The following is a 24,912-nucleotide window of genomic DNA, read 5'->3' as shown; positions in this document are numbered from 1 at the left end:
GGTATTTGGAGTCGGGGATGAAGTTGGGGAGAGCTCGTCAGTAGGATGGCCAGTACCGTACCGGCACTTGAGTTAATGGTATTTGGAGTCGGGGATAAAGTTGGGGAGAGCTTGTCAGTAGGATCACTACCAGCACTTGAGTTAATGGTATTTGGAGTCGGGATGAAGTTGGGGAGAGCTCGTCAGTAGAATGGCCAGTGCCGGCACTTGAGTTAATGGTATTTGGAGTCGGGGATGAAGTTGGGGAGAGCTTGTCGGTAGGATGGCCAGTACCGTACCGGCACTTGAGTTAATGGTATTTGGAGTCGGGGATAAAGTTGGGGAGAGCTCGTCAGTAGGGCACTTGAGTTAATGGTATTTGGAGTCGGGGATGAAGTTGGGGAGAGCTCGTCAGTAGGATGGCCAGTACCATACCGGCACTTGAGTTAATGGTATTTGGAGTCAGGGATAAAGTTGGGGAGAGCTCGTCAGTAGGATGGCCAGTACCGGCACTTGAGTTAATGGTATTTGGAGTCGGGGATAAAGTTTGCTGGTAGGCTAGCCAGTACCTGCTCTGGTGCAGCAGCCACACCCTGTTGTCGTTGTGCTGAAGTATAGGTGGACTTAGAAAATGGCATGAGGTATTGAGTAGTACTACGTTTTGGAGAGTTGTTTGTTTGGGTTTAACACTTAGAAAATTGCAGTTTGCGACTCTTACCTTTTAGTATCGAGGTCCATGCTCTCTTCTGCTATTTCCTACCCCCCATAACCACTATGGCACCCCCCATTTCCCCTCGCCGTACACACCCTGCAAATGCGACTCGACACCCTGGACTTGTGCTTCTCGAAGGTCAAAAGAAGCGACGTACCAAAGCCCAGGTTGCAGAAGACAAAGGCTGTGCTCTCGAAGCCCAGGCCGCTAAGGAAGCTGCCCTGCAGCGTGGAGTTGATCGAATTGCAGGCATTGAGGCTGCCATGCAGGTGGAGCAGGTGGCTGAAGCGACCAGCAGGGCAAAACCGGTAAAACCCCGCGCTAGACCAGTGAAGAAGAAGGAAAAGTGGCAAGATGAAACTAATGAGCTTGCCTTAGAGCACCCCTCCATTCCCCCAGCACAAGCCAAAGTCCAAGGCGCAGGCGGTCAGCACCCAGTTGATAGTGTGGGTGGAGGCAATGGCAAGGTGGTTGAAAATGAGGTGGCTGGGAATGAGGAAGTCAAGATGAAGAAGAAGAAGAAGAAGGTCAACCCTACAGTATCGCGAGAAGCCATAAGTGCAGCTACAAGGCAGATCATTGATGGCGATCTGGTTCAAGGGAAAGCTGATAGCGACAAGAAAGGAAATCTTAACCCATCAGTAATCTTCTCACCACCATGCTATTGATGCTTACAGAGTCTACGCTTCGCTTTATGACCCTTACTTGGGGGCTCAGAAGTAAGAAATACAGTCTGACGGGCAAGGTTAATAATTGGCGCACTCACCTCGAACCTGAGCCAAAGGCTGCTGCAAAACCTTTTCCTGTTCACAGCATTCACACTGAAACTGTTTCTGTTGACTCTCTGGGTATCTCGTCAGCAAAATCAAGCCAAACTGTTGCAACCACAGTCTCACTCGCGAAGGATCCGCCTCTTTCTTTGACAGACTCATCCAAGACTTCACATGCTCCCACATTGGATGAAGATGGAGACGACGACATCGACATCGACACCGATGACGAAGAAGACAACAACAACGAATTCAAAGAGCATTTTGTGGCCAACACAAAAGGAAAGGCCCGGGAGCAGATGCAGGTAAGCATTCGACAACATTGATTTTGACATGATTCAATGCGCATTGACAATTTTAGAGTGTCGTGGCGATCTCTGGTGAGATCGCTGAACATTCAGATGACAACAGTTCCGAGATACTGCCAGTGTCGACGCCATTCAATCTATTGCCCTTCACTCAGCAAGCTGAAATAGTGCAATTTGCTCTAGAACAGGCCCAGTCAACTCGCACTGGTAGTTCCTCAAAGCGGCCAATCGAGGCAGTCGACTTAATTACCTCGTCTGAAGAGGACTCAAACGTGGCTGACGAGGATAATGCAGATGCATCTTTTGATGCAATGGTACTCGATGCCACTCACTTCATGTCTCCTGAGGTTGAGCCAGCACTGGGTCACTTCAAAGGTAGTTTTTTTTTTCAAGTTCAATATCTAATTCTATCGATACTGAGGTTCTCAATAGACTAGTGTAACAGTCTGCAAGAACGCAAACCCACCCAAGAAAATCAAGTTGGAACCGGCTACCAAGAAGATGGATGCTCCGGTATCACCTGAGCCCAGTGTGATGTCCGCTGACATGATGACGAAGCCGAAAAGTGGAAACCAGTGGCGAAACACTGATCTTCCCCCACTTATGCTGGAGGATGGTATGTGGCGAAGGTCTTTTATCCCCACCGTCTTTCTGTGGGCAGGCGCTCAGCCTAATTTCTGGTCCATTGAGACCGAGAAACCCCTCCCAGCGCTCCAGGCTATCTTCGATGTTGCTTATCCAGGAATGAATCATAAGGTTCAACCGCGCGGCCCTATCATTGGTCTGGTAAGTCTTCTATTTCTTACCTTCAGACTAATATTTTTAACTATGACTCATCTCTGATTAAAGGTGAATCAGCACATTTGCTCCTGGCGCAGTAATTTTGGATCCACGGCCATCGCCCTTGTTGCGAATTTTCTCGCTACCTCAAAAGATAACGAGGACAAGGACGAGGACGAAGACGCTAACTTCGAACAAACGCTGGCAGCTGAACTTCTTCAGGAGTGGGCCTTCCTCTACGAGGATCCAGAGGTTCGCGATCCAGGTCAGATTTACCGGTCTGAATTTATGTTGGAAATGATCGAGGCCACTCATCTCAATGCAATTGCTGGGTTCCTCGACGTGCCTGCGATCAACATGGATGATCTGCAATTGCAGGGTATGCAGGCCCTGATTGCAGCATGTGCTGCCTCAGTAGGTCCTATTAAAATATTCTAACTCTAACTAACCATCATTTTTTATAGCTCAAACGCGCTTTCAACTTTGTTGCAAAGCCCAAGGCTCTCGACGATGACCAAAGCATAGCCACTGGTAGTGTGAAGGGCAGTACTAAATCTTGCAGAACGATACCTTCGAAACGCAATAAATCCAGTAACAAGGACGCTGGCACGTCGGTATTTTCAGAGGCAAATTGTGGATCGGCGACGACTGATTATTACCAATCGCTCGCAAGGCGGGGGCTGAAGTATACAATAGACACCATCGCCATGGTGCGGCAGCGCCAGGAGGCAATCCAGAAGCTCAAGAATGCTCCTGCCGAGGACCTGAAACCCAAGTGTGGGCGTGCCCTGCTTTGTATGTATTTTTTCCTCGTCATGCGCTCTACAACTACTGACTCATCTGACACCGGCAGAATATTGGCTGTTTGTTCCATCCCATGCTCTCTGTGCTTAGTACCAGTACCGTTTACACACTAATAGATCCCTGCTGCATTTCCCCCACCCCCACTCCGATCATTGAAGCCATACTACCTACAAATCCACACATTCAGCGAGCTTCCTGCATTCTTCTGGACTACTTTTTAGTTGCTTTTTCATGCTTTTGGACCCCTTTTTTTGATGTGGTCAACTTTCAATGCTCAGTATCGTGCTTTTTTCAATCCGTCCCACAAAAAATAAGTGTGAAAAAGCTGAGGATAAGTAGAATTTGAGTAGTGAGATCTACTGAAAAAAGTCCGTGCTACTTTTTTGACTTTGTGCGATGGTTGCTCGCTAAGTCGTATGAAAAGTGGTACTTAAGTGGGTAAAAAGTGATCTCGTGATTTCCTGATGTGGCAGGTAGAAGTTATTCAGACTTTAGATAGTGGCGCAATGTAGAATATAGTCTCGTGCAATGAAAACCAGATACCAGCCTAGTTTAACTGGGAGAAATCCTAAGGGAACTTTACGGATGAGTGCGGTTAAATGTAGAGTAATTGCCCGTGATAATCTAAACGAAAATACTGAAACGAAGACTTCTATGACGGTCGTGCTTTCGGTTCTAGACTCGGCCTTCGATTCTGCATCAGGAAAACCATCCCGCACTGCAAATAGCCTAACCCCAGGAGCATATCCAGAGGATCTACCATGCCGATGAGTTATTTGGTTAAATGCAAACCACTCATACTCACACAATGCGGTCCCATGCAGTCAGAGTTTTTGCACTGGTTACTATGGGAGCAGAAGACTGGACAGCGTGAGCCCTCACTGGCAGCATCAGTGGCAGCGTCAGTGGCAGATATTAAAGCAGCAACAATGGCGACGACAAAGGCGAAACGCATTGTTCGTAAGGATGTGATACTAGTGTGGGCTCAGATAAATCTGAAGGAGAAAGTAGGAAAACGTCTTGCCTTTACGTGCTGAATACTGTTCTTGATGTAGGAGAACTCAGTCCACCTGAAATCCCCTTTCGGACTGATAAACCTACAATTCCAGCCGATGGCCAGCTGCCTTGTGAAGCAGGGTATATTGGCAATTTGGCGTGGAACAAGATGTTTCCTTGCGAAGCCAATTCACAATAATGACTGATAAGTTAAGTTCAGCTTGTTGTTTAGAGTAGGGACCACATGTTGAATGTGACGAACCTATGTGATGTTGACGTGCCATTGACACGGAGCCTTGATGCGGCCACTGAGGTACTGACGCGCCAGTGCAAACGTTCATATATCTTCTAGATTCAGGTTTATGCGATTCCCAGATCAAGTTGCACGGGTTCATTACCATTCCTTCGTTATTTTATTTCTCCTATGAACACATACCAAGTAGTAGCTACTAATCACCCAATGACCATATTCTTTTAATCCCTCTCTGGACCCTCTGCGAAGCACGTCGGCGTTTAACGGGTGCAAATTCTTCAGCCAGCAGCAAAGGGCGACGTTTTACGGGCTCAATTCCTTCTTCAGCTGGCATTAAGTTTAAGGCGGAATGCATATTGGCGCCAGTTCTATGTGTGACAAGAACCGTTGCAACAGCAACGAGTTATGGAAGCATTGCTCACTTAAAGCATGTGAATGTCGAGTGATCTGCAGAGGCCGGAAGACAAGCTATTATATCGTGACCCGTTCTAATTATCAAGTTTGAGTTCTCAAAGAGCGTCAGTTGAACGGCGCACCTGAGCAGGCATGGCACGGGACGACTCGGAGGTCCCCAACACCAAGGCTGCGGTTGATCTGGATGATTTCCATTGCAACCCGCAGAATGCTTAAGAAATGGTTTACTAGTACTGCCTAGTATGGACGACTATGACGTTTCTGTTAGGACGAAAGGAGATTCTGTTAAACAGATTGAAAATACGCCAAAGTTAGACTCTGAAGTGCTGACGCACAGGTGACGCGGCATGTAGTAGGTGTGACGAGGCACTGATGTGGGCTATGTACCTGCCAAAAAAGAGTGAAACCAGACATTCGGAAAGGTCTGCCTTTATGTTAATGTTTTTACCTTGCGCTTTATCCAAATGATGTCCAGGCTGATTTGATAGAATACACTCCCAAACCTTCACCCCCCTCCGCTCCTCACTGGGCCACACCGGTACTCAAACTTAGTTACAGGGGGTCAAAATGATTTAGCAGGACAGAAACAGCCGTGCTCGAGGGTGTGTCAGGGATATGTGGCAAGTTATTTTGTGATGATGTCAATGTTGACACTAAGGAATCACGCACAAAGTTGATCTTTAACACGGCACTAGGGCCAGGCAGGTACATGACGGCAGGGAAGGCATGATGGATATGGGAGCAACAAACTGGGGCTGCACAAGCAGATGATGACGGAGCTGTTGAGGGCATGGTAGTCGAGGGTGCAACAGATTTTGGCGTGAATCGGTGATAATAAAACTGTGAAGCTTTGAAGTTGAACGGTTGAATGTTTTCTTTTCAAAATCAACCAAACAACTAATAATACTACAGCCTGACAGGAATAGCACTGAGTGCCAACTTGAAGTACTTAATAATTCATACGACGCTCTATCCATTCCCTAGTTTCTAGTACTTGGTCAGACCTTGGTTTAGAAATTTGGCATGGTCCTACTGCCGCAACGTCGCTAAATTCCAAGAATATGTTATGTCTGACTTGTCTCTTCCGCTTCGCAAACGTAAAACGTACAGAGAGTGCTACATCGACAGGAGTTGACAAAACCGCACTATTTTATCGAGGGCAATACCATCAAACTACAGATTGTATTCTCATTTGGAGTATTGCAGCGAGACACCAGATACGCTGGAATATGTCCCGATCGCGATCTGCATCGAGCTCTGCATTTACCTGCCACACTTTGGTACTAGTTCCTCAGCCACACATAGCTTCAAGGTAGTCGTCTACGGGCAGACTGAAGGCGAGATTTTTTTTTCCGAGACAGAAAATTCCAGCGGTGCAAATTAATATTACACTACAGATGCATTGCAACCTTTGGTCTAGCAGTGTCCAGTGATCTACGTATTCCACAAGGAGCTGATGAGTGTGATGAGTGTCGGTCATCGTAGGTCAAACTCGTCATATTTTAGGTATGGATGTTGTCCATTCACTTGTGATGGGCATGAAACTCCTTGTTCCAGCCACACATTTTTAGCTTGCACACTGTCGTCGATATCTTAATAGGATCGATTGGGCATAAGTGCACTGAGCTCTATCACATGGCCGAGGGTCGTGAAAGACTATTCCCTTGGAGTCGCTTCATTAGATGGCTGGCGGTCACTGTTTTGATCATCTGCATAGCAGCAGCTGCAACAGCTACCGGAAGTCGCAGTTATTCCCTTCAAGACCTTGTTCTAGCCTTACGACTCGCTAATTTCTAAGACCTTGCCATTGCGCCCTGCGTTTTTATTCATCATATATCTGCCAGCCTTAGTCCTCCACACGATCATACCTTTACTAAAGATTTATCGCTTCGACATCAGCTCAAGAAGCTTGCAGAGACGCGGGATTATTCCTCGAATCGTAAAAGAGTAGGATTGCATATCAGCCAAATTCTGCTCCCAGTGCTAATGTTTGTTTAGAGGGATGTTTATGTATGCCTTTGCGGCCGGTGAGTATATATCGACCTTCACGTATGAGAGACACTAAAGGCAATAATGACAGGAACATTGCTGTATGAAATCATCAGTCTGTCTATGACTGAACCAGAGGTCAGTTCTATCGCCATAGCCTCGCAACAAATTACACTCCGAAACCATTGCCAGGTTTATGATTCAGCTCTTGGGGGAAAGTAAGACTGTCTGGTCCACGGTAGTTCACTAAAGCTCATGAGAAACGTCTATTCCCAGCATAGCAGCAGCAACTACAGTCGTCTGTCTGTCGCGCGATGCTAAGCATCCGCTCCTTGGCTGCAACTTACCATGTTGATCCGGCATGGCTGCTCAACCATACGGACCTCAGTCGCGTCCAATGGAGGAGAGGAGTTACTGAAGGAGAAATCTACGTTGAAGTCGACGAGATGGACATGGTTCTCCCATCACAACCATCTGCTGGAATAACAGAAGGCCGAGATGATGTGCCAAACCTCACCTAGCTTGTATATTTAAAACATCATCTCCCTTATTTCTTGATCAACGCATTCTTAGTGAATAAGGATGCCATTGCAATGAGGGTGGAAAGCACCGGGAAAGCATTGAAAAATGAAGTCACATATAATTACTTCGTGTAAAAAATCATCCTTTCGATTAAAATAGCTGGATAATGATCATATATCCACCTTGCGGAGCCTCGGAGTGATGCTGCACGGAAAGGGAAGTGGGTGACTAAAAAAAAGTCTTTTAAGTTGGGACACAGAGAAACGGGAACGAACGCACGTTGCGATACCACTGAACCATTGTGGTTCGAAATCAATCGCCTCCCCGTCTGTACCAATTCGTTTCGAAAATGTAAACATAGCAAGTAGACCAGACATTGCTATCCATACAGATGCGTCAGCAAAATGTCGGCCAACGCAAATCCTGCAGTATCACGAGGATGTTCGATGTCAGATAAAAAGAAGAGATATTATGACAAACCTTCTTCCAAATCCAAAGGCCATATCGACGGTGTCATCATTGAGGTTGTCGTCGGCGTTCAGGAAGCGCTCGGGCGAGAACTTCGAAGGATTTGGGTATTTCTGCTCATTTTGTGACATTGCCCTGCAAAGTAGTTGGCCTCTGGGTGATCCCTTGAGCATGTGGACTCACCACACATTCGGCATAATGACGGCACCTGTTTACAAGGCTAGCAAGGAACGTCATCAGAAAACATGAAGTTTCGTGCCTTTGGGTATATAGTATCCCTCGTACACATCGCTATCCACCGACGCATGCGTTACTGCTACACAATCCCGTGAGAAACAGACGGGTGCCTGAAGACCGTACACGCACATAGGGGCAAAATTGGATGCCAACGAAGAGTTTCCCGAAGGATAGCATCGATATATTGCAGGGACGATCTATCTTCGAAAGTCGGCAACCTCGACGCGCCAACGACGGCATCAATTAAAGTTTGGGCTTTCACTTGTACTTCCGGGAAGAGTACCATGGCAAGGATGAATACTTGCAATACCGAATCTGTCTAAGTAAAAATCAGAGCAGTGCGAGATAGACCTCCTGAAAACTGAATACCGTTTCGGAAGCAGCTGCACAGACAGTTCTTGTCAGAATTTTATGTCGACACACTGTATCCGACTGGTACTCACCTCCAAATGCTGTGGCTGCACATTCTTTGATCATTGATATCTCACCAGAAGTATCTTTTCCGTCGATCCGTCTGAGGGCGTCTGAAACCATGCATGACTGGGCTGTCCCTTCAGCCTTTTGGGACATGTTAGGTGCGAATATGCGGGAACTCGACGCATACCATTCTTTTGAGCACACGCTGGAAAGGATCGTTCATCCACTCTCGAACCCATTCTCGTGACTGGATGGCCTTCTTCTTGATCGACATACCAGGGAACCATGCTGGTAGTCGAAGAACTGTATAAATAGCATCCAGTCAAGCCCACAAAATACGACTGAAAATCTACCCACGACTCGGAAATGCGATGAACACAGCAGCCACCTCAGGTCTGAGTTCCTGCACGGCCAACTCAAGGGTCATCCCGATGAGTGCTACCAATGGGTCATCGTGCTTTGTATCATAGTCATATGAAGCCGACATTATCATGGAAGATGAAAATCTGGCAGAGAATCGCGATATTAATAATACACCGCACCAGCCAGTTGGAGAAGACATACACGCGAAGATGATTTACGAACTCTTCTGGGGTATCAAGCATGTTATGGATAAGCTGTTGAGCCTTCTGTTGCTGCATCGAACGGTAACTTAGAGCTGCCTCTGCCCTGAATGCTTGATGGAATATCCTTCTTTGGCGACGCCAGCGAGCTCCATATCTCATGAGTATGGTGTTGAAACCGAACCCGAGACTGTTACAGACGCTGCGTCAAGAACTATGCTGGCTGGTTAGTTAAATATAGCTCCTACAGATCGTTTGTTGGAAGCTCCGGCCTGTCAGAGTAGTTGTATGACCGTTTCTCCAAAAGCTCGATTGCCACTTTCTCGGAGTTGATCACAATAATATGTTGGCCGAAAAGGTGCGAGTATACAATATCGCCTGCCAGGAGACCATTTAGCAAAATTGGGCGTGTCATATTTCACAATGTTTCCGTGTCATCGCACCCACCGTATTGTTTACCCCATTCCGTGTAAGTTAGCCATGGTGCTTTGAGGTCAATCCCCTGGATATTGCCAATGATTGGCACAGGCCGTGGTCCCGGCGGCAGCGGAAGCACTTTCCTCTTCTCCAAGCCATAACAGACCGCACCAACAAGAATGGTACAGATCAAGGCGCCAATGTAGATGTCTCTCCAGCCCGACGACATGATGGGGATGAATGAATTGTGTTTCGGGCATGTCCATTTATATGTATGCTGAGCATCTTTTTTTTCGTGATTCAATTCAATCGGTGTCTCGTAACCTGTTATCATTCGTACCTTTCTCGGTTCCTTCGAACGACTTCAAACCCTGAGCAAACAAAAGTCCAGACACCCTTACGTTATTCACAATAAAAAGACCCCAGACTCTGCTAAACATCTTCGCTTCATGATATAATCCTCGGCCATGTCACCATTGCCCGCATGCCAGCTTCCGCCACTCACCCCACCCCCGCTACCGTCTTTTCCTCATTAGCGTATCTCCTTCGTTACTCATGTTGCTGACGTGGCTTCGTTAGGATGTTGTGTTATTTGTATCCTACCATGTAGCACATCAATAAATATTAAATTATATGATGGGCAGTCTTATACAAGGGCGCGCGTCCGGCTACTGTAAAATAAAGCGCGCCTTGAGTTCTGGAGCAGGACGGGAGCAGCGGAAGTTACGGAAGAATGGAAGAATTGAATTTGGTGCGATGAAGTGCATATGCGATAAAATGGGGGAGCGTTACTTGCGAGTTAGAATGGGGGATACTCTGGACACGCAAAAAGATGGTAATGAAGAGCACACAGCCACAAAGCCTGCTCATGGTCTTAAAATGGGTCAGAGTGTCTTGTTGTAGGTTAAGTAGACTGAGGTTTGGGTGGCCCCTAGGCTATCATCATCCACACACTGCGCCGTCAAGGTCAAGAGTACTGAACTGCCAGCGAGACGGGAACATCGGCAAGGTGGAGTAAGAGTCAAACTTGGTGCATTGATATGATTATGTAGTGTGCCGCGGCCAGACACGGCTCCGGTACTTCTCTAATATCTGGTCGAAGGGCATTAACAAGCGTGCAGGATGACGTTGGCGTGAATGGTATGGTTATTCGAGGCGTTGGTTGCTGCAATGCATGAGTCATGATGCGTAGTGTAATGTTGGGAACCGCAGTGCTGGTGTCCGTTGCCTGCAGGCTGTGCCGCTGGATTTTGCGTGACATGGCGGCGCTGCGATAGTGAGTAAACTCGAAGATGACAGAGTCTGGGGTCTTTTCATTGTGAATGACGTGCGGGTGTCCGGACTTTTTGCGCTCAGGGTTTGAAGCTGTTCAAAGGAACCGAGAAAGATCCGAATGATAACGGTTACCATGAACTCGTTTTATTGCGAACCGAGAGACAGAAGTAGTACATGACACGGAAGCATAAGGCAAAGTAAATGCGAGACTCAATAGTGTGTGCTTTGGATGAGTAATAAAACTAGAAGCAGACTTCCACAGACATGAGAGAAAAAGACATGAGTGACGAAGGCACAATATCTGGACATGCTGAAGGACAAGTTTAACCCCAATGTGAGCGAATGCCGCACCTAATTCTGGCAAGTATTTTCTCACGGTTCTGCCACCCGCGACTTACCAGCTTAGCGCTTAGCACTTGTACTATCTAGTATCCTCATCTAACTTCCAACATTAAATGATTGTCCCCCCACCGAACTCCACTCCACTCGTCCGTCACTTTCACTTTCACTTTTGCTGCCCTCGTCCTTCTCCAGTCATTAAAGGCGCGCTTTTAGCGCCTATGTCTCCATCCAACTCATCCTACATTATGCCGCCGACAACACTAGACACGCCGTCATGGAGTTATTCATCCATGTTTCTGGCCTCAACCGCGTCTTCCATGGTGCTCTGACTGTGTACTGCTCTCAGCCTGTGCGTGATCTCGGTTTGTGACCGGCTTACTCAATGCTGATGGTGCTCTGGCTATGTCCCGCTCTCAGATGGTGCGTGATCTTGTCTTTCGAGCATTTTAGCTGATGGTGCCACGGCCGTGTTGCACTCTCAGGAGGTGCGTGATCTCTTCTTTTGCTTGCCCACACATTCCACCCCCTAGCACCCTCGAGCGTTCACCCTCGAGCCGTGTCAGCAGATGCTGACGGCGTCGAAACACGAATGCGTAGTGCATCGGAGGAAGAGATGGAGAGAGGAGGAGGAGGTGAAAAGAGGAGGTGTGAGTACCTACTTTTGCACATCCATTTTGTTTTATGATAAAGTAATTCACTCGTTTGCATCCATTAGTTCACGCTCTTTTGTTCGCACTTGTTCGTGATCGTTCACACTCGTCCGTCGTGCTTGTTCTTTGTTCTTATGTAGATGCGTTTGTTTTCGTTGTTCAGTATCTAATAATTTTCTTATTTGGTACCCGCAGGTAAATCCTGTATGGGTGCGCGTATGAGCTCCGATATCCGGGGTATAAATTGGCTCCCGCGAAAGCACACTTACTGTTTCTCGACCTTTGCGATGCGCACAAGCCGAAAACTACATTGTCACGTTGTCATCCTTCCACTCAGCTCCCGCCTTTGCATTCAGACACCGACCCATTGCTGCGTCGGATGCATCAATGCTCCTGTTGCCAGCGTCGTTTTTGGAGGCTCGTTCGATCACATCTGCAGGTATACTGCATGGCAAGCTTTTGGGAATCATAGCTGCCGTTTTGTGCACTTAGTCCTGGATGTGCTCCCAGGAGCCCTGCCCCAATAATCAACCAGCACGTTCGTTGTACCGATGGTTCTTTTCCCTCCTTCATTCCCTAGCATTGCCCTTTATAGTCCGTCGGAGCGAAAATTATGTGCCATCACTCTTGCGACTGATATACAATTAGCAAAAGTGAAGACTCTCAGTTCTGCAGTGGGTACTTCTCATCGCCGTTTGTAGTCTTACTTATAGCTTTCTGCAGGGGTGAGTTGTTATGCATAATAAGGCACTAACAAGCCGCTCACATTGAAATAGTGAGATCTGGTTGCCGCTTACGGTTGCCCTCCTTTTATTCATGGTCATGACGCTCTACCAATGTCTGTCTTTTATACATTCATCGATTGCACCGATTTGACTGGTGTATCGTGACATCACGAGTATGGTATCTATTATCTCGGAGTCGCTTCATTAGATGACTGGCGGCCACTATTTGATCATCTGCATAGCAGCAGCTGCAACAGTTACCGGCCCCGCTGTTACTCCCTTTGAGACCTTGTTCGAGCCTTGTAACTCGCTGATCTCTGAGACTTCGCCACGGCGCCCTGCGTGTTTATTTACCTTCTACCTGCCAGCCTTAGTACCCCACACGAGCATGCTCTTACTAAAGATTTGTCGCTTTTACATCAGCTCAAGAAGCTTGCAGAGACACGCAATTATTCCTCGAATCGTAAAAGAGCAGGGATACATATCAGCCAAATTCCTCCCAATACTAATGTTTGTTCAGAGGGACGTTCATGTATGCCTTGGCGGCCGGTGAGTATATATATCAATCTTCATGTATAAGATATGCTAGAGACAGTAACGACAGGAACACTACCAAGACCAACACATTCTTGGTGAAGCAGGATGTCATTGTAATGAGGGTGGAAAGCACTGGGGAGAGCACTGGGGAAGGAGTGAAAATGAAGCCACATATAATTACTTTGTGTAAAAGATCGTCCTTTCGAATAAAATAGCTGGGCTAATGATCATATATCTACCTTGCGGAGCCTTGGAGTGACGCTGCACGGAAAGGGAAGTGGGTGACTAAAAAAGTCTTATTAGTTGAGACAGAGAAACGGGAACGAACGCACGTTGCGATACCACTGAACCATTGTGGTTCGAAATCAATCGCCTCCCCGTCTGCACCAATTCGTTTCGAAAATGTAAACATAGCAAGTAGACCAGACATTGCTATCCATACAGATGCGTCGGCAAAATGTCGGCCAACGCAAATCCTGCAGTATCACAGGATGTTTGATGTCATATGAAAAGAGGAGATATCATGACAAACCTTCTTCCAAATCCAAAGGCCATATCGACGGTGTCATCATTGAGGTTGCCATCGGCGTTCAGGAAGCGCTCGGGCGAGAACTGCGAAGGATTTGGGTACTTTTCTTCATTTTGTGACATTGCCCTACAAAGTAGTTGGCCTCTGGGTGATCCCTTGGACATGCGGACTCACCACACATTCGGCACAATAATGGCACCTGTTTACGAGGCTAGCAAGGAAATTCATCAGAAAACATGAAATTTCGTGCCTTTGGGTATATAGTATCCTTCATACACATCGCTATTCACCGACGCATGGGATACTGCTACACAATGCACAATTCCGTAAGAAACGGACGGGCGTCTGAAAACTGTACACGCACATAGGGGCAAAATCGGATGCCAACGAAGAGTTTCCCGAAGGATAGCATCGATATATTGCAGGGATGATCTATCTTCGAAAGTCGGCAACCTCGACGTGCCAACGACGGCATCAATCAAAGCGTGGGCTTTCATTTGTACTTCTGGGAAGAGCACCATGGCAAGGATGAATACTTGCAATACCGAATCTGTCTAAGTAAAAATCAGAGCAGTGCAAGATAGATCTCTTGAAAACTGAATACCGTTTCGAAAGCAGCTACTCAGACAGTTCTTGTCAATATTATTTCGACACTGTATCCGACTGGTACCCACTTCCAAATGCCGTGGCTGCACATTCTTTGATCATCGATATCTCACCAGAAGTACCTTTTCCGCCGATCCGTCTGAGGGCGTTTGAAACTATGCATGACTGGGCTGTCCCTTCAGCCTTTTGGGACATGTCAGGTGCGAATATGCGGGAACTCGACCCATACCATTCTTTTGAGCACATACTGGAAAGGATCGTTCATCCACTCTCGAACCCATTCTCGTGACTGGATGGCCTTCTTCTTGATCGACATACCAGGGAACCATGCTGGTAGTCGAAGAACTGTATAAATAGCATCCAGTCGAGCCCATAAAATTCGACTGAAGACTCACGACTCGGAAATGCGATGAACACAGCAGCCACCTCAGGTCTGAGTTCCTGCACGGCCAACTCGAGAGACGTCCCGATGAGCGCCACCAATGGGTCATCGTACTTTGTATCATAGTCATATGAAGCCGACATTATCACGGAAGATGAAAATCTGGTAGAGAATCGCGGTATTAATAATGCACCGCACTGGCCAGCGGAAGAAGACTTACACGCGAATATGGTTTACGAACTCTTCTGGAGCATCAAGCATGTTACACATGAGCTGTTGAGCCTTCTGCTGCTGCATTGGGCGGTAACCTAGAGCTGCCTCTGCCCTGAATGCTTGATGGAATATCCTTCTTTGGCGACGCCAGCGAGCTCCGTATCTCATGAGTATGGTGTTGAAATCGAAACCGAGACTGTTACAGACGCTACGGTGTCAAGAACTGTACTGGCAGGTTAATTAAGAATAGCTTCCTACAGATTGTTTGTTGGAAGCTCCGGCCTGTCAGAGTAGTTGTATGACCGTTTCTCCAAAAGCTCGATTGCCACTTTCTCGGAGTTGATCACAATAATATGTTGGCCGAAAAGGTGCGAGTATACAATATCGCCTAGCAGGAGACCATTTAGCAAAATTCTGCGTAGTCATATTTATGTTTCCGTGTCATCGCACTCACCGTATTGTTTACCCCATTCCGTGTAAGCCAACCATGGGGCATTGATGTCAATCCCCCGGATATTGCCAATGATTGGCATAGGCCGCGGTCCCGGCGGCAGCGGAAGCACTTTTCTCTTCTCCCTGACATAACAGACCGCACCAACAAGAGCGGCACAGGTCAAGGCGCCAATGTAGATGTCTCTCCAGCCCGACGACATGATGGGGATGAAAGAACTGTGTTTCGGGCGTGTCAATTTATATGTATGCCGCTGAGCAAAAACTTTTTACATGACTCAATTCAATTGCAATACAGTCTTCGCGTCCAGACTCGAGTCTCCAGGGCAGGTGCCTTGTGGTGCGCAGTTCGCCGCGAATATTATGACGGGCTCGGAAGCGGTGTGCCAGTATACCGTGACAAAGCTGGTTCTACATGTCCGCGAGTTACACACGTACGACTTGTACTTATTCCAGTGAGTACTTACTAGGAGGGAATAAGATATCGGTACGATGTCTTTGAATGCGTAGGTCTAGGTGTTTGCAAGCATACCGACGATAATTCGAAACTGCTCAACCCTAACTTGAAAATGTCGTTGTCAACTTGTCTGTGTCAACTTCACCGTGACCTTACGGCCGTCCTCTCGTAAATTACATAGACGGTCCCTAAATCTTTCCTGATTTGGCGGCTAAACCTTCGCATATTAGCCAACTTTCGTTCTCTATAGCGTGAAGCCGAAGTGGGGGTGGAAAGGTTAAAGTCCGTCTAAAGAGAGCGCCCGCAATTTAAAGGCTCCGTAAGGTCAAGCAGCACTTTATGTAAGCGAGTCAGACTCGTGACTTGTAATGTAAAGCTCCAGACTGAGACTGTGCATTAAAGATCGCTTTACTCGTGCCTTCTACGCCTGTCTCGTGGTACATTTGTATCCTCAAGATGTGCTCACGCGAATCGATATCTTCCTACTGTATCACGGAAAACACGTTTTCTGCATGCTCAATCAGCATGTCTACGCTTCTTCCGCAACACCCTTGCAAGTAGACGATGAGGGCTCGTCGTTTCAAGGCTACATCGCTCCTTGTCTTCTTTCCTCTACCAGATTGGCCATTCAGGTGGACTTCAACAGCTACTTTACCGGTTGCAAAAAGACCTACACTCGGCCGTAAACAAACACTTTCGGTATGTCGGGTCCGTTCTTTAGCTAGCTAAACTTGAACACCAATGTTACGCGTCTAGCTGGTCGAAATGCTTCCCTTTGCCTCATCAATCTGCATCCTTGGTGCTCTCGTCTGTGGTTCTTTCGCACTACAAAGCTCCCCGACAGTCTCCAGTGCCCCCGATGCAGTCAGCAGCTCAAGAATATATACGAGTGCTATCTCGAGTGTCATAGCTGCGGTGACACCCATGCTTGCTTTAATATACTTCTGCCCACTCTATCTTCTGTATCGGCATTCAAAGCGGCACCCAAGGTCTATCAATAAGATATCTGGGGCGCGAGTTCAGCAGTACGGTCCACGTTGGTGTTTTATCCTCATGTCTTGCTGCCTCGTTGTTGACGCACCTTGACTTTGTCTTACCTAGTCGTGTATGTATTCTTGTTGGCTGTTAGCTTGGCAGAGGTGAGAATAATGATCTAATTCTCGTACAGAAACATGCATGACCTCTATTATAATAGGTTGCAGATGCCACTTGGTTGTTGCTGCAATTTCGCTTCAACAACAACGCACCTGATCCTACTACTCGCAGTGGTGTACGGTTTCTCTTGTGCGTTTGTTTCGCGATTTGAAGTTATATGCAATTGAGCATGCAGTCAAACAGGTTTTCAGCCTGTTGGACAACTGTGACTTCAGGCACATATACTTTGTTCTTCCTCGATCCCTTGTGGTCCAGACATCCAATTGCGTCTGTAGGTACACAGGCAATCTGGGTACTCGTGACATGGGTATTCTGGGTTGCCGGTGCAGGTCTGTTCAACAAGTCGCTTCCTCGCATGTTCATGAATGGATCATGCGATGGAGTGGTGTATTGCGGTCAATTGCAGATGCTCTTTGGTTAGTAAGCTGTCACGCGAGGGATATCCAAAAACTGATGTGCAATTTTAGCCCTTGCAGTTGTCCAGATGTGCGTATGCCGAGATCATCTTGGACTATTAACTGACCACGTTCATTAGCCTCACCTTGACCTTTGGTATGCTTGTGATTACCTGGCTTGTTTGGCAATCGGCCCGCAGTATTCGCCATCCGATGGTTATCCGAGTTGCGGCCGCTATATAGGTACACAGTTCTGGCGAGTAACTTTGAGCACCGCCGAGGCATTACCACCATAACTAGTTACGATCTACTGAGTGTCTGTTCTGTATCATGAACAATAGTGACTGCTGTACTGTATGTGGTTCTAGTACATATGTGACAGTGTGTAAAATAGATATTATGTTGTGATTGACCACTGGAGCGCTAAGCATTTGAGGGGCCGAGTATGCTTCCGTTCCGTCTCCGAAATGGTACGATGTTGATTGGCCAGCGTTGCATCGGGGAAAACCGGCGGACCTTCGGCTCGATCGGGCTCAAATCATTTTTGAGGCGAAAAAGTTTCAAAGACCAAAAGTATCCACCGGTTCATCATCGTCTCCACTTGCCTTCAAGGCTTCGCTCGCGTAATTAATCCTCTTCTCTTTCTTCACATCATAGACTTTCGCAATGCCTTACGCTTCAGGTAAGCTCAGTTTCTGCTGCAGGGCGGAGTAGAAGAGGCTGACTTCTGTTTAAGGTGACGCTGGTAAGGGTGCTGCCATCTTTAAGAGAAGTTGTGCTTTGTGCCACACCGTCGGTGCTGGCGAGCCCAACAAGGTCGGCCCCAACTTGCATGGGTAAGAGTATTCCTTGCCGCCCTCGACTTTTGCTGAACGTCTCCCAGTCTTTTCGGTCGCAAGACTGGTTCCGTGGAGGGTTTCTCGTATACGGCGGCTAACGTGAAGAAGGGCGTTGTATGGGGAGAGGACACTCTTTTCGATTACCTTGAGAACCCCAAAAAGGTTCGTCGCGGGCGCGGATAGCTTCTGTGCATCATCACCGACTGACGCACTTGTAATTTTTACACAGTACATCCCTGGAACCAGCATGAACTTCGTTGGTCTCAAGAAGGAGAAGGACAGGAATGACCTTGTTACTTTCTTGAAGAAAGCGGTACGTCATCTCTCCTCACGAATAGCCGTGAGATCAATGCTAATGAATTGTTCCTGTTCCAGACGGCCTAATTTTATATCCACCACGGACATCCCACTCATATACAGACTACAGCTACAGTACGGTTTTGCATCAGGTCTTAGTACGTTAGACGACCACCCTTGCTCGCATGTCCTTGCGTCCATTATCCCCGCTCATACCACGATATACTCTTCTCTCTTGCTTGTCGGTAGTCGGTGCTATGTCATGTTGCCTCCATGCACCACAAGAAAAGTGGAGTGATTAGCCTATTGGCAATAACATGCAAAAATATAGTGCGTAACATTAATATGTCCCAGCGCAAGTCTACGCGTTCCTATTGAATACATGAGGTTGAAAAAGAAATAGATAAGTAAATTACACATGTAATATGGTGCTTGTCCGCGGAGGGGATGAGGATCCCCTTCCTCTCATGCATCGTACATGACTATATAGGACGGGCGGATGGCGTCATTAGTGTAACACACGAGCTCATCATAATTCAACGATCCTCCGTTCACCACCTCCGCGAGGACCTAGACCAGTTGAGAGCAAGCACAAAAGGCGAAAGGCAGGACACATACGGAGTCATAACCAGTTGGAGCCGCGGTTAGTGAGGTGTTGTCTTGCGTCATCTTGTAACCTTTGCCAACAACCACTTTGTTTAGCAATATCGCCTTCAACTTCGATGGATTCACGTTCGTGGAGTAGTCGTTCGATTTCGATGACGTCGACGACGTGTAGATCCCGTGACCGAATCTAATATACGCATTAAGATTCAAGATACCATGATCGATTAGTTAAAGGGGGACATACCGGCCCCAGCCAGTCTTCTTGCCGAAGAGATTCAGGTTGTATGACGTTCTGAGAATGCAGCACAAGGAACATGTCTGAGATGAGCACAGCATGGAGTTGCCGTTATCGCCCAGATTGCATTCCCTGGTCGTTCCGTGCCAGCGGCGATTCTCGTTCCCTGCAGAACGCCCAGCTGCAGCAAAGTTGCCACGGCTCTCAACAGCAGCACTGCTCCTTGTCAACCAAAACGCCAGTATCTACGTTAATGAAGACTGACCGATATGCCTCGTATTTAGCAATGGAGGCTGGCGACGCGATCACTTTGTGCACCTTCCGAACTGCCGGGCATGGAGTCTGATGTCTCCACGACGTTTTAAATTGGTCAGCGACTACAGCACATAAACGTCATCAATCACCCGCATTAACATGCGAGTGCTACTTACCGCTCTTGAATGTATCGTGTCCTTGTGGGACTTCTAGGAGCCCTGGGGCACTCTTCTCAGCCCTCGAGGTGCACGCCTGGCTGCAGAAGTGACCCTTGCCCTTCACAGCCTTTCCACACAACAAGCAACCATTGGTTGTTGGACTGGATCGAGAAGCAGTAGTAAGTACTGTCAACACCCGATGAAAGAATGATCGAACGGACTTGGCTGGTTGTATAGGTTGTGCAGCCGACGTTCCTGCAGCCTTCGCTTTTTGTGCGCAAGATTTGCTGCAGTACGAATGGGTCGTGGTGCCATCGTTGTACTTGGGATGCTTATGACAATGCTGAAGTGATGCATGTCAGTCGACCTTATCTTTAAATGGGTACCAATCATCGTACGTCGCACAATCTGCGGGAGGCTTTGCTGGTCTTGTTTCGCTTAGGTTTGCTGTTGGGAATATGCTTGTTTTGTGCTGTAGTCGCGCAAGTCTTCCCGCAGTACGAGTGTGTCTTTTGTCCGTCGAAGTACTTGGGTCGGACTTTACAAATCTGCAAACGGCGTTAACTCTTGAGAAGTAGAGACCTCATTCAAATCACATACGTCACATATTGCGAGAGTCGCAGTCACGGTGGACTGCTGGGTAGACGCATTGGCGGGCACAGGCTGTTTAGCCTGAGCCGTTTGGCCCTGCGCGGCAATGTACTGGCCAGCCATCGTGCCGAGCACAGAAAGTGCAGTATGCATGGGTGGGATCGTGGCATTCATCTTGCCGGTATCAGGGGTACCAGGCTCGTCTCAAGCAAGATGACACTAGGATCAAGGCTAGATACTCAACGAACTTGGCTCTCCAGGAGCTTTGAGTCTGCGGATGAGTTGTGATTAGTGATGTTCGAGGCGAACAACACTTTATACTTAGTACGAGTCCATCATGGAGAGGGGCCAATCGCTCTTCAATGAAACGCGTTTGACGCGTGTTCTCCGCGAGGGAAAAGAGACTCCGTGGACTCTGTGCAACCTTGGAATCAATGACACTGCACATTGACACGGAGATCTCGTGATCCGAGCGAGCAGGATTATGCGAGGCTGGATAGTAATATGACAGTTGTATCGATTGGACGCACGGCTTGACGCACGGTGCACCATGCACAGCTCGCGCATTTTCCTCTAAGGTACTCATATAAGTACAGCCGCAGAATATATCGATGGACGTTCGATGGATGTCAGGCTTTCAGGCCCAGACTATCATTAAACAGTGCCAGAATAGTGTCTTGCACCGCACGACCGATGCAGAGACGAGCCGACGTGTCCTATATTGCTTATGATGTGTAGGCCCGAAAGGTGTTTAGTCGCTACTCAAGTGATATTCGATATTGAACTCGTGGTAAAAGAAATTTCTTTCGTCACCCGCAAACTGTAAGTGTGAAGGCACGACGTCAGAAGTTTTGCGGGGTGGATGCGAAAGGAACATGGTTCATGTAATTGCACAGCCACATCAAATCGTATTTGCCGACCATTCTGCGGCGATATTCGCCTCAAATTGTGCTAATCATACAAAAAGTAGTATTACAACAGTAGTAGCTGCTTCGAATAAATAATTAAGTAATTCCCCTCGAGCATCCCCATGCTTTATCATGGATGTAACAGTAAAGTCGAACATTCGTTCATGAGACTAACGGTGTCTTGAATAACATTGACATCAGGGTCTTAAAGCTTGGCTTTAGCGAATCTTTGGGCTTATGTCCATATACGATAAGATATGCAGGGCGCACAGCGTCATTTGTATAGCATACGGTTTCTAGATCGAATATGAAAGGTAAGTATAAATCCACATATGAATAACCAATCTAAACTCGCCCTCATGGTTCAGATCCCAGCCGATCTCACCAGTAACCTGCGAGGATGTGAGCAAATGGTTATTAAACGACGAGGAACTCACGGAATCGAAACCATCGGGAGGTCTTACGAGATCAGGTGCATTCCTGTACCGTTTGTATGGCCTCCCAACTACAACACGATTGACTAGCAAGGTGCGGAGACATGCATCTTGTGACAAGTTGCAAGAGTAATCGTCAGCTTCTGTGCTGCGATTGAGCGGGTACGCCGATGTAAAAGGAAGACAAACGGACTAGACGAACAAGCAGAAGTATATATACCATGCCCAAACCTACAATGTCAACTGTCAAAACGGTGTACTAGATTCTAAATCCTTTTCTCACCTTTTGAAAGCGTTCTTCGTGCCTATGTAGTGTTAGACCACAGATATGAAGGTGATCGAGAAAAACCTTACCGCATTTCTTTACATCAAAAGATGCGCGCAAAATGGAGCAAAGATAGCACTCGTTGAGGCCACACAGGAGAATATTCCTCGAGGATTCTCCCAGGAGACATGCCCTGTTTGTACCGTGGAAGAGTAACTTCTCGTTCCCTGCCTCGTTCCGAGCCCTTACGCGGGCCTGCACCTGCTCCCTATAACGCAGTAATGATTAGTGCACACCATTTCCGCTCCGAGCGTTTGTGGCAGCACCTGTACTGTAGATATGGCTCAAGACTGCTGTCAGGCCAGAGGATCTTAAAAATTCCTTGTATGTGTGGCCTGACTTTCTTGCCATGTCGCCATCCTTTGTTGAAAAGATCTTCAACTGAAAGAGCAGGATTAGCTAGCCCCGACTGATGAGCAAGATCAAGCTACCTTTGGCGAAGTGAGCACTATCACGACTCAAATACACCAAGCGGCTGCGCCGGCCTGCGGAGGAGTTGACGGGGTTCTCCAAAGAGAACTCGTCCAAGTTTAAGGATTCAAAAGACGAAGTTGACATAGATAGCAAAGTCAGATAGATGGAGTACAAACCGAGCCCTACTCATGTCCATAAAATATGATCTCGGTATTCCAACGCGGTTGAGGTGCACTCCCCGCACGCTATTCGCATAGCACCATTAGCCATAACGAATTTATCGGACCCGTCTACCCGCACAATGAAGAGCCTCTGAATCGTGTCGACCCAATCAATGCGAAGTGCATTAATGATTGCAACCGTAGTTTCTCAGGAGCAGACGTAAAAAAGGTGGATCACAATCACTGCCCAATCTCAAAGATTGTATCCATGCTGCAAATGCTCTGCAGCCACGACAAGAACATGAGGAGAAGTGGATGCAAAGCGAGTCCAAAAAAGGAAGGCAGATAAGATGAAGCTGCTTAATAAGCTCACCGCTTTCCATGCCTCCTCCATGCAGAGCGCCTCGCGGCCTTAATCGACGACGGAGTCTCCCAGATTTGAATACATGACATCCACTGACTACGGGCTAGACACTTCCATCCGAAATACTCGTCCCTGCCGAGTCTGTTCCGATTGTATAGCCTTCTTGGAACCGTATAAGAACCTCTGGACCAGGAAAGCTGTTTCGGTTTCTTGAGTTATTAACTGGACTTTTCACTCGATCGCCCATCAGAATTTACCAAAATACTCTACGCAGTCTTCGCCGTTGCTGTTGCCGTTGCTGTTGTCCTGCTTGGAATGCTAGACAATCGCATGATCATGAAACTTGTTAGCATATTCGGTCTCAATTCTCCTTCAGATACGCCACAGTCAATATCTACCACGCGTCGGGCTCGACCCGCTACCCAATATTCCTCAGCGCCATCGAAGTAAGCATCTTAATTGTCCACATTATCGCGATGTTGAAGTTACTCTCGGCATGTACCAAGCCTGAAGCTGCCTTCAACTGGTGTGCAGGAAGACGGAGAACCAGAAGCTTACTATCCTCCGCTCACCGCTCCACCGGAACCCGTGGGGTCATCAGTAGCGCCCTTTCAAAGAAGGGAACGCATTTTGTTTTACAACAAAAATGAACCTTACTACGAATTCACGAATTTCTCGCCGCACGACGTTGTCTACGCTGGGAAGAGATACCCAACCAGCGAGCATCTTTTTCAATCTTTCAAAGTTGGTCAAAGTGATCAATTTCTCGATGTCTTCTGACACTCTTGGATACGGTGAAACAGTTTTTGGACTCCCAGCCAGCCATCGCGGAGCACATCCGCAAGTGTGGGGACAGGCCAAGCGCCGTGTTCGACGAAGCTCATCGTCACCAGAAATGGGTTCGATCCGATTGGAGACAAGTAAACGTTGAGAAGGTAATTCGGATGTTTCCTGACTGTCAGTACCTGACAAGGACTATCTTTGTCCTGACCCACAGATGGAAGTCACACTTCGGCTCAAGTTCACTCAGCATAAAGATCTAAAGGCCTTGCTTCTTGGCACTGGTGATGCTGAGCTAGTTGAGGTAAAATTAGGTGATTATGGGGATTTCTTTCGATCTCTGATCTCGTGGATAGGACTCCCCAAAGGACTTCTTTTGGGGGATAGGTGTTGATGGCTCTGGACGCAATGAGCTGGGAAAAGCACTCGAGAGAGTACGCGATGAGCTTCGTAAGTACCATTCACGAACTACCGGAAATATTTAATTACCAACCGACGTAAAGGGCACGATAACAAACCAAGTAGGGTGCCCCCGGTCAAGCGCGACACGTCTCGATTTTCGTTGCAAGACCTATCGTCGCTGGTTGTGGCGGCAGCGCCCCAACCTCCGATCCAAGCATCGCAACGCCGCTCCGTTGTTTCCATAAGTATGGGAATCAACCCGCCCTCAGCAGTACTACCTCAACCTCAATTCCAAGCGCCTCAGCGTTTCTCCATTGTTCCCACAGGCATGGCAGTCAGTCCGCAGTCAGCGTCTCCTCTTGACACTGGCCTTTGCGAGGTTCATTGATGTTGTCCTTGACTTCACGCTTCTCTAACTTTTTGTAGTTTTGCCAGCTGAAACCGAAATATCAACACCATCCTTACTGTGGTAGGACATGCGCTAAACAAGCAGCGACCATGTGCAACGTTAGTTTACGTTTCTGGCCGACGGTCTTGTCGTTCTGACTGAGACATTCTTTAGCATTGTCGCAGCAAACCAAAGTACGGCAAGCATCCTTACTGTTCAAGGACTTGCGCGGTGCAAGCCGGAAAGGCAACCTAGGCTTCAAAAAATCTTCCCGTTTGGATAATTCGTACTGTAAGATTATACTGGGTCGTTTACGAGTCCATATTTGTTATCTATTAATGATTCTCTGTCTGCGGACACCCAATTACCGTCTGTTTTACTAAGCTAGGCGTTGATGCACTGAGCCAGGG

General features: G+C 47.5%; 9 protein-coding genes across 9 annotated transcripts; 5 read left to right on the top strand and 4 right to left on the bottom strand.

The window, feature by feature from the left end:
• Positions 1-753: 753 nt before the first annotated feature.
• DFJ58DRAFT_857113 (uncharacterized protein) lies at positions 754-3,574 on the top strand (the record flags this gene model as incomplete). The annotated part of the gene is made up of 7 exons (XM_041393938.1): positions 754-1,332; positions 1,371-1,766; positions 1,823-2,144; positions 2,215-2,555; positions 2,619-2,963; positions 3,014-3,412; positions 3,470-3,574. 7 exons carry the CDS (start codon positions 754-756, stop codon positions 3,572-3,574), a joined length of 2,487 nt encoding a protein of 828 aa, XP_041239317.1.
• Positions 3,575-7,281: 3,707 nt separating this feature from the next.
• DFJ58DRAFT_809261 (uncharacterized protein) lies at positions 7,282-7,563 on the top strand. Its single transcript, XM_041391349.1, has one exon. It carries the CDS (start codon positions 7,320-7,322, stop codon positions 7,524-7,526), a length of 207 nt encoding a protein of 68 aa, XP_041239316.1. The 5' UTR covers positions 7,282-7,319; the 3' UTR covers positions 7,527-7,563.
• An 11-nt stretch (positions 7,564-7,574) lies between these two features.
• Positions 7,575-9,858, bottom strand: DFJ58DRAFT_916577 (cytochrome P450; the record flags this gene model as incomplete). Its single annotated transcript, XM_041395484.1, has 13 exons — positions 7,575-7,755; positions 7,807-7,950; positions 8,008-8,130; positions 8,179-8,203; positions 8,255-8,311; positions 8,362-8,551; positions 8,602-8,615; positions 8,676-8,790; positions 8,837-8,952; positions 9,007-9,155; positions 9,214-9,402; positions 9,461-9,590; positions 9,660-9,858. The coding sequence occupies 13 exons, from the start codon at positions 9,856-9,858 to the stop codon at positions 7,698-7,700; spliced, it is 1,509 nt and encodes a 502-aa protein (XP_041239315.1). The 3' UTR covers positions 7,575-7,697.
• A 3,289-nt stretch (positions 9,859-13,147) lies between these two features.
• On the bottom strand, positions 13,148-15,737 carry DFJ58DRAFT_79177 (cytochrome P450). The gene is made up of 15 exons (XM_041390328.1): positions 15,612-15,737; positions 15,343-15,557; positions 15,147-15,276; positions 14,896-15,084; positions 14,689-14,837; positions 14,523-14,638; positions 14,362-14,476; positions 14,292-14,305; positions 14,052-14,241; positions 13,938-13,994; positions 13,862-13,886; positions 13,691-13,813; positions 13,491-13,634; positions 13,398-13,443; positions 13,148-13,338 (listed from the first exon to the last, which is right to left on the bottom strand). The coding sequence occupies exons 2-15, from the start codon at positions 15,539-15,541 to the stop codon at positions 13,336-13,338; spliced, it is 1,500 nt and encodes a 499-aa protein (XP_041239314.1). The 5' UTR covers positions 15,542-15,557; positions 15,612-15,737; the 3' UTR covers positions 13,148-13,335.
• A 436-nt stretch (positions 15,738-16,173) lies between these two features.
• On the top strand, positions 16,174-17,757 carry DFJ58DRAFT_809243 (uncharacterized protein). The gene is made up of 7 exons (XM_041391348.1): positions 16,174-16,494; positions 16,552-16,831; positions 16,897-16,934; positions 16,991-17,079; positions 17,134-17,366; positions 17,418-17,436; positions 17,486-17,757. Exons 1-7 carry the CDS (start codon positions 16,360-16,362, stop codon positions 17,586-17,588), a joined length of 897 nt encoding a protein of 298 aa, XP_041239313.1. The 5' UTR covers positions 16,174-16,359; the 3' UTR covers positions 17,589-17,757.
• A 161-nt stretch (positions 17,758-17,918) lies between these two features.
• DFJ58DRAFT_748553 (cytochrome c-like domain-containing protein) lies at positions 17,919-18,568 on the top strand (the record flags this gene model as incomplete). Its single annotated transcript, XM_041387599.1, has 5 exons — positions 17,919-18,027; positions 18,082-18,181; positions 18,229-18,346; positions 18,414-18,497; positions 18,560-18,568. The coding sequence occupies exons 1-5, from the start codon at positions 18,012-18,014 to the stop codon at positions 18,566-18,568; spliced, it is 327 nt and encodes a 108-aa protein (XP_041239312.1). The 5' UTR covers positions 17,919-18,011.
• A 121-nt stretch (positions 18,569-18,689) lies between these two features.
• Positions 18,690-20,655, bottom strand: DFJ58DRAFT_79087 (ADP-ribosylation). Its single transcript, XM_041390288.1, has 7 exons — positions 20,336-20,655; positions 20,134-20,283; positions 19,754-20,078; positions 19,588-19,699; positions 19,332-19,538; positions 19,100-19,274; positions 18,690-19,051 (listed from the first exon to the last, which is right to left on the bottom strand). The coding sequence occupies exons 1-7, from the start codon at positions 20,498-20,500 to the stop codon at positions 18,947-18,949; spliced, it is 1,239 nt and encodes a 412-aa protein (XP_041239311.1). The 5' UTR covers positions 20,501-20,655; the 3' UTR covers positions 18,690-18,946.
• Positions 20,656-21,266: 611 nt separating this feature from the next.
• On the bottom strand, positions 21,267-22,880 carry DFJ58DRAFT_809234 (ADP-ribosylation). The gene is made up of 8 exons (XM_041391347.1): positions 22,425-22,880; positions 22,260-22,374; positions 22,023-22,201; positions 21,952-21,973; positions 21,862-21,899; positions 21,672-21,811; positions 21,590-21,626; positions 21,267-21,530 (listed from the first exon to the last, which is right to left on the bottom strand). The coding sequence occupies exons 1-8, from the start codon at positions 22,549-22,551 to the stop codon at positions 21,397-21,399; spliced, it is 792 nt and encodes a 263-aa protein (XP_041239310.1). The 5' UTR covers positions 22,552-22,880; the 3' UTR covers positions 21,267-21,396.
• Positions 22,881-22,940: 60 nt separating this feature from the next.
• On the top strand, positions 22,941-24,869 carry DFJ58DRAFT_809228 (DUF1768-domain-containing protein). The gene is made up of 9 exons (XM_041391346.1): positions 22,941-23,121; positions 23,180-23,378; positions 23,439-23,676; positions 23,736-23,867; positions 23,930-24,016; positions 24,069-24,162; positions 24,216-24,493; positions 24,541-24,621; positions 24,677-24,869. The coding sequence occupies exons 2-9, from the start codon at positions 23,248-23,250 to the stop codon at positions 24,755-24,757; spliced, it is 1,122 nt and encodes a 373-aa protein (XP_041239309.1). The 5' UTR covers positions 22,941-23,121; positions 23,180-23,247; the 3' UTR covers positions 24,758-24,869.
• The last annotated feature ends 43 nt before the right edge of the window (positions 24,870-24,912 follow it).

Source organism: Suillus subalutaceus, assembly GCF_016647625.1.
Source record: "Suillus subalutaceus strain FC151 chromosome Unknown DFJ58scaffold_129, whole genome shotgun sequence".
Classification (NCBI taxonomy): Eukaryota; Fungi; Basidiomycota; class Agaricomycetes; order Boletales; family Suillaceae; genus Suillus; species Suillus subalutaceus.
This window is presented reverse-complemented; position numbering and strand designations above follow the sequence as displayed.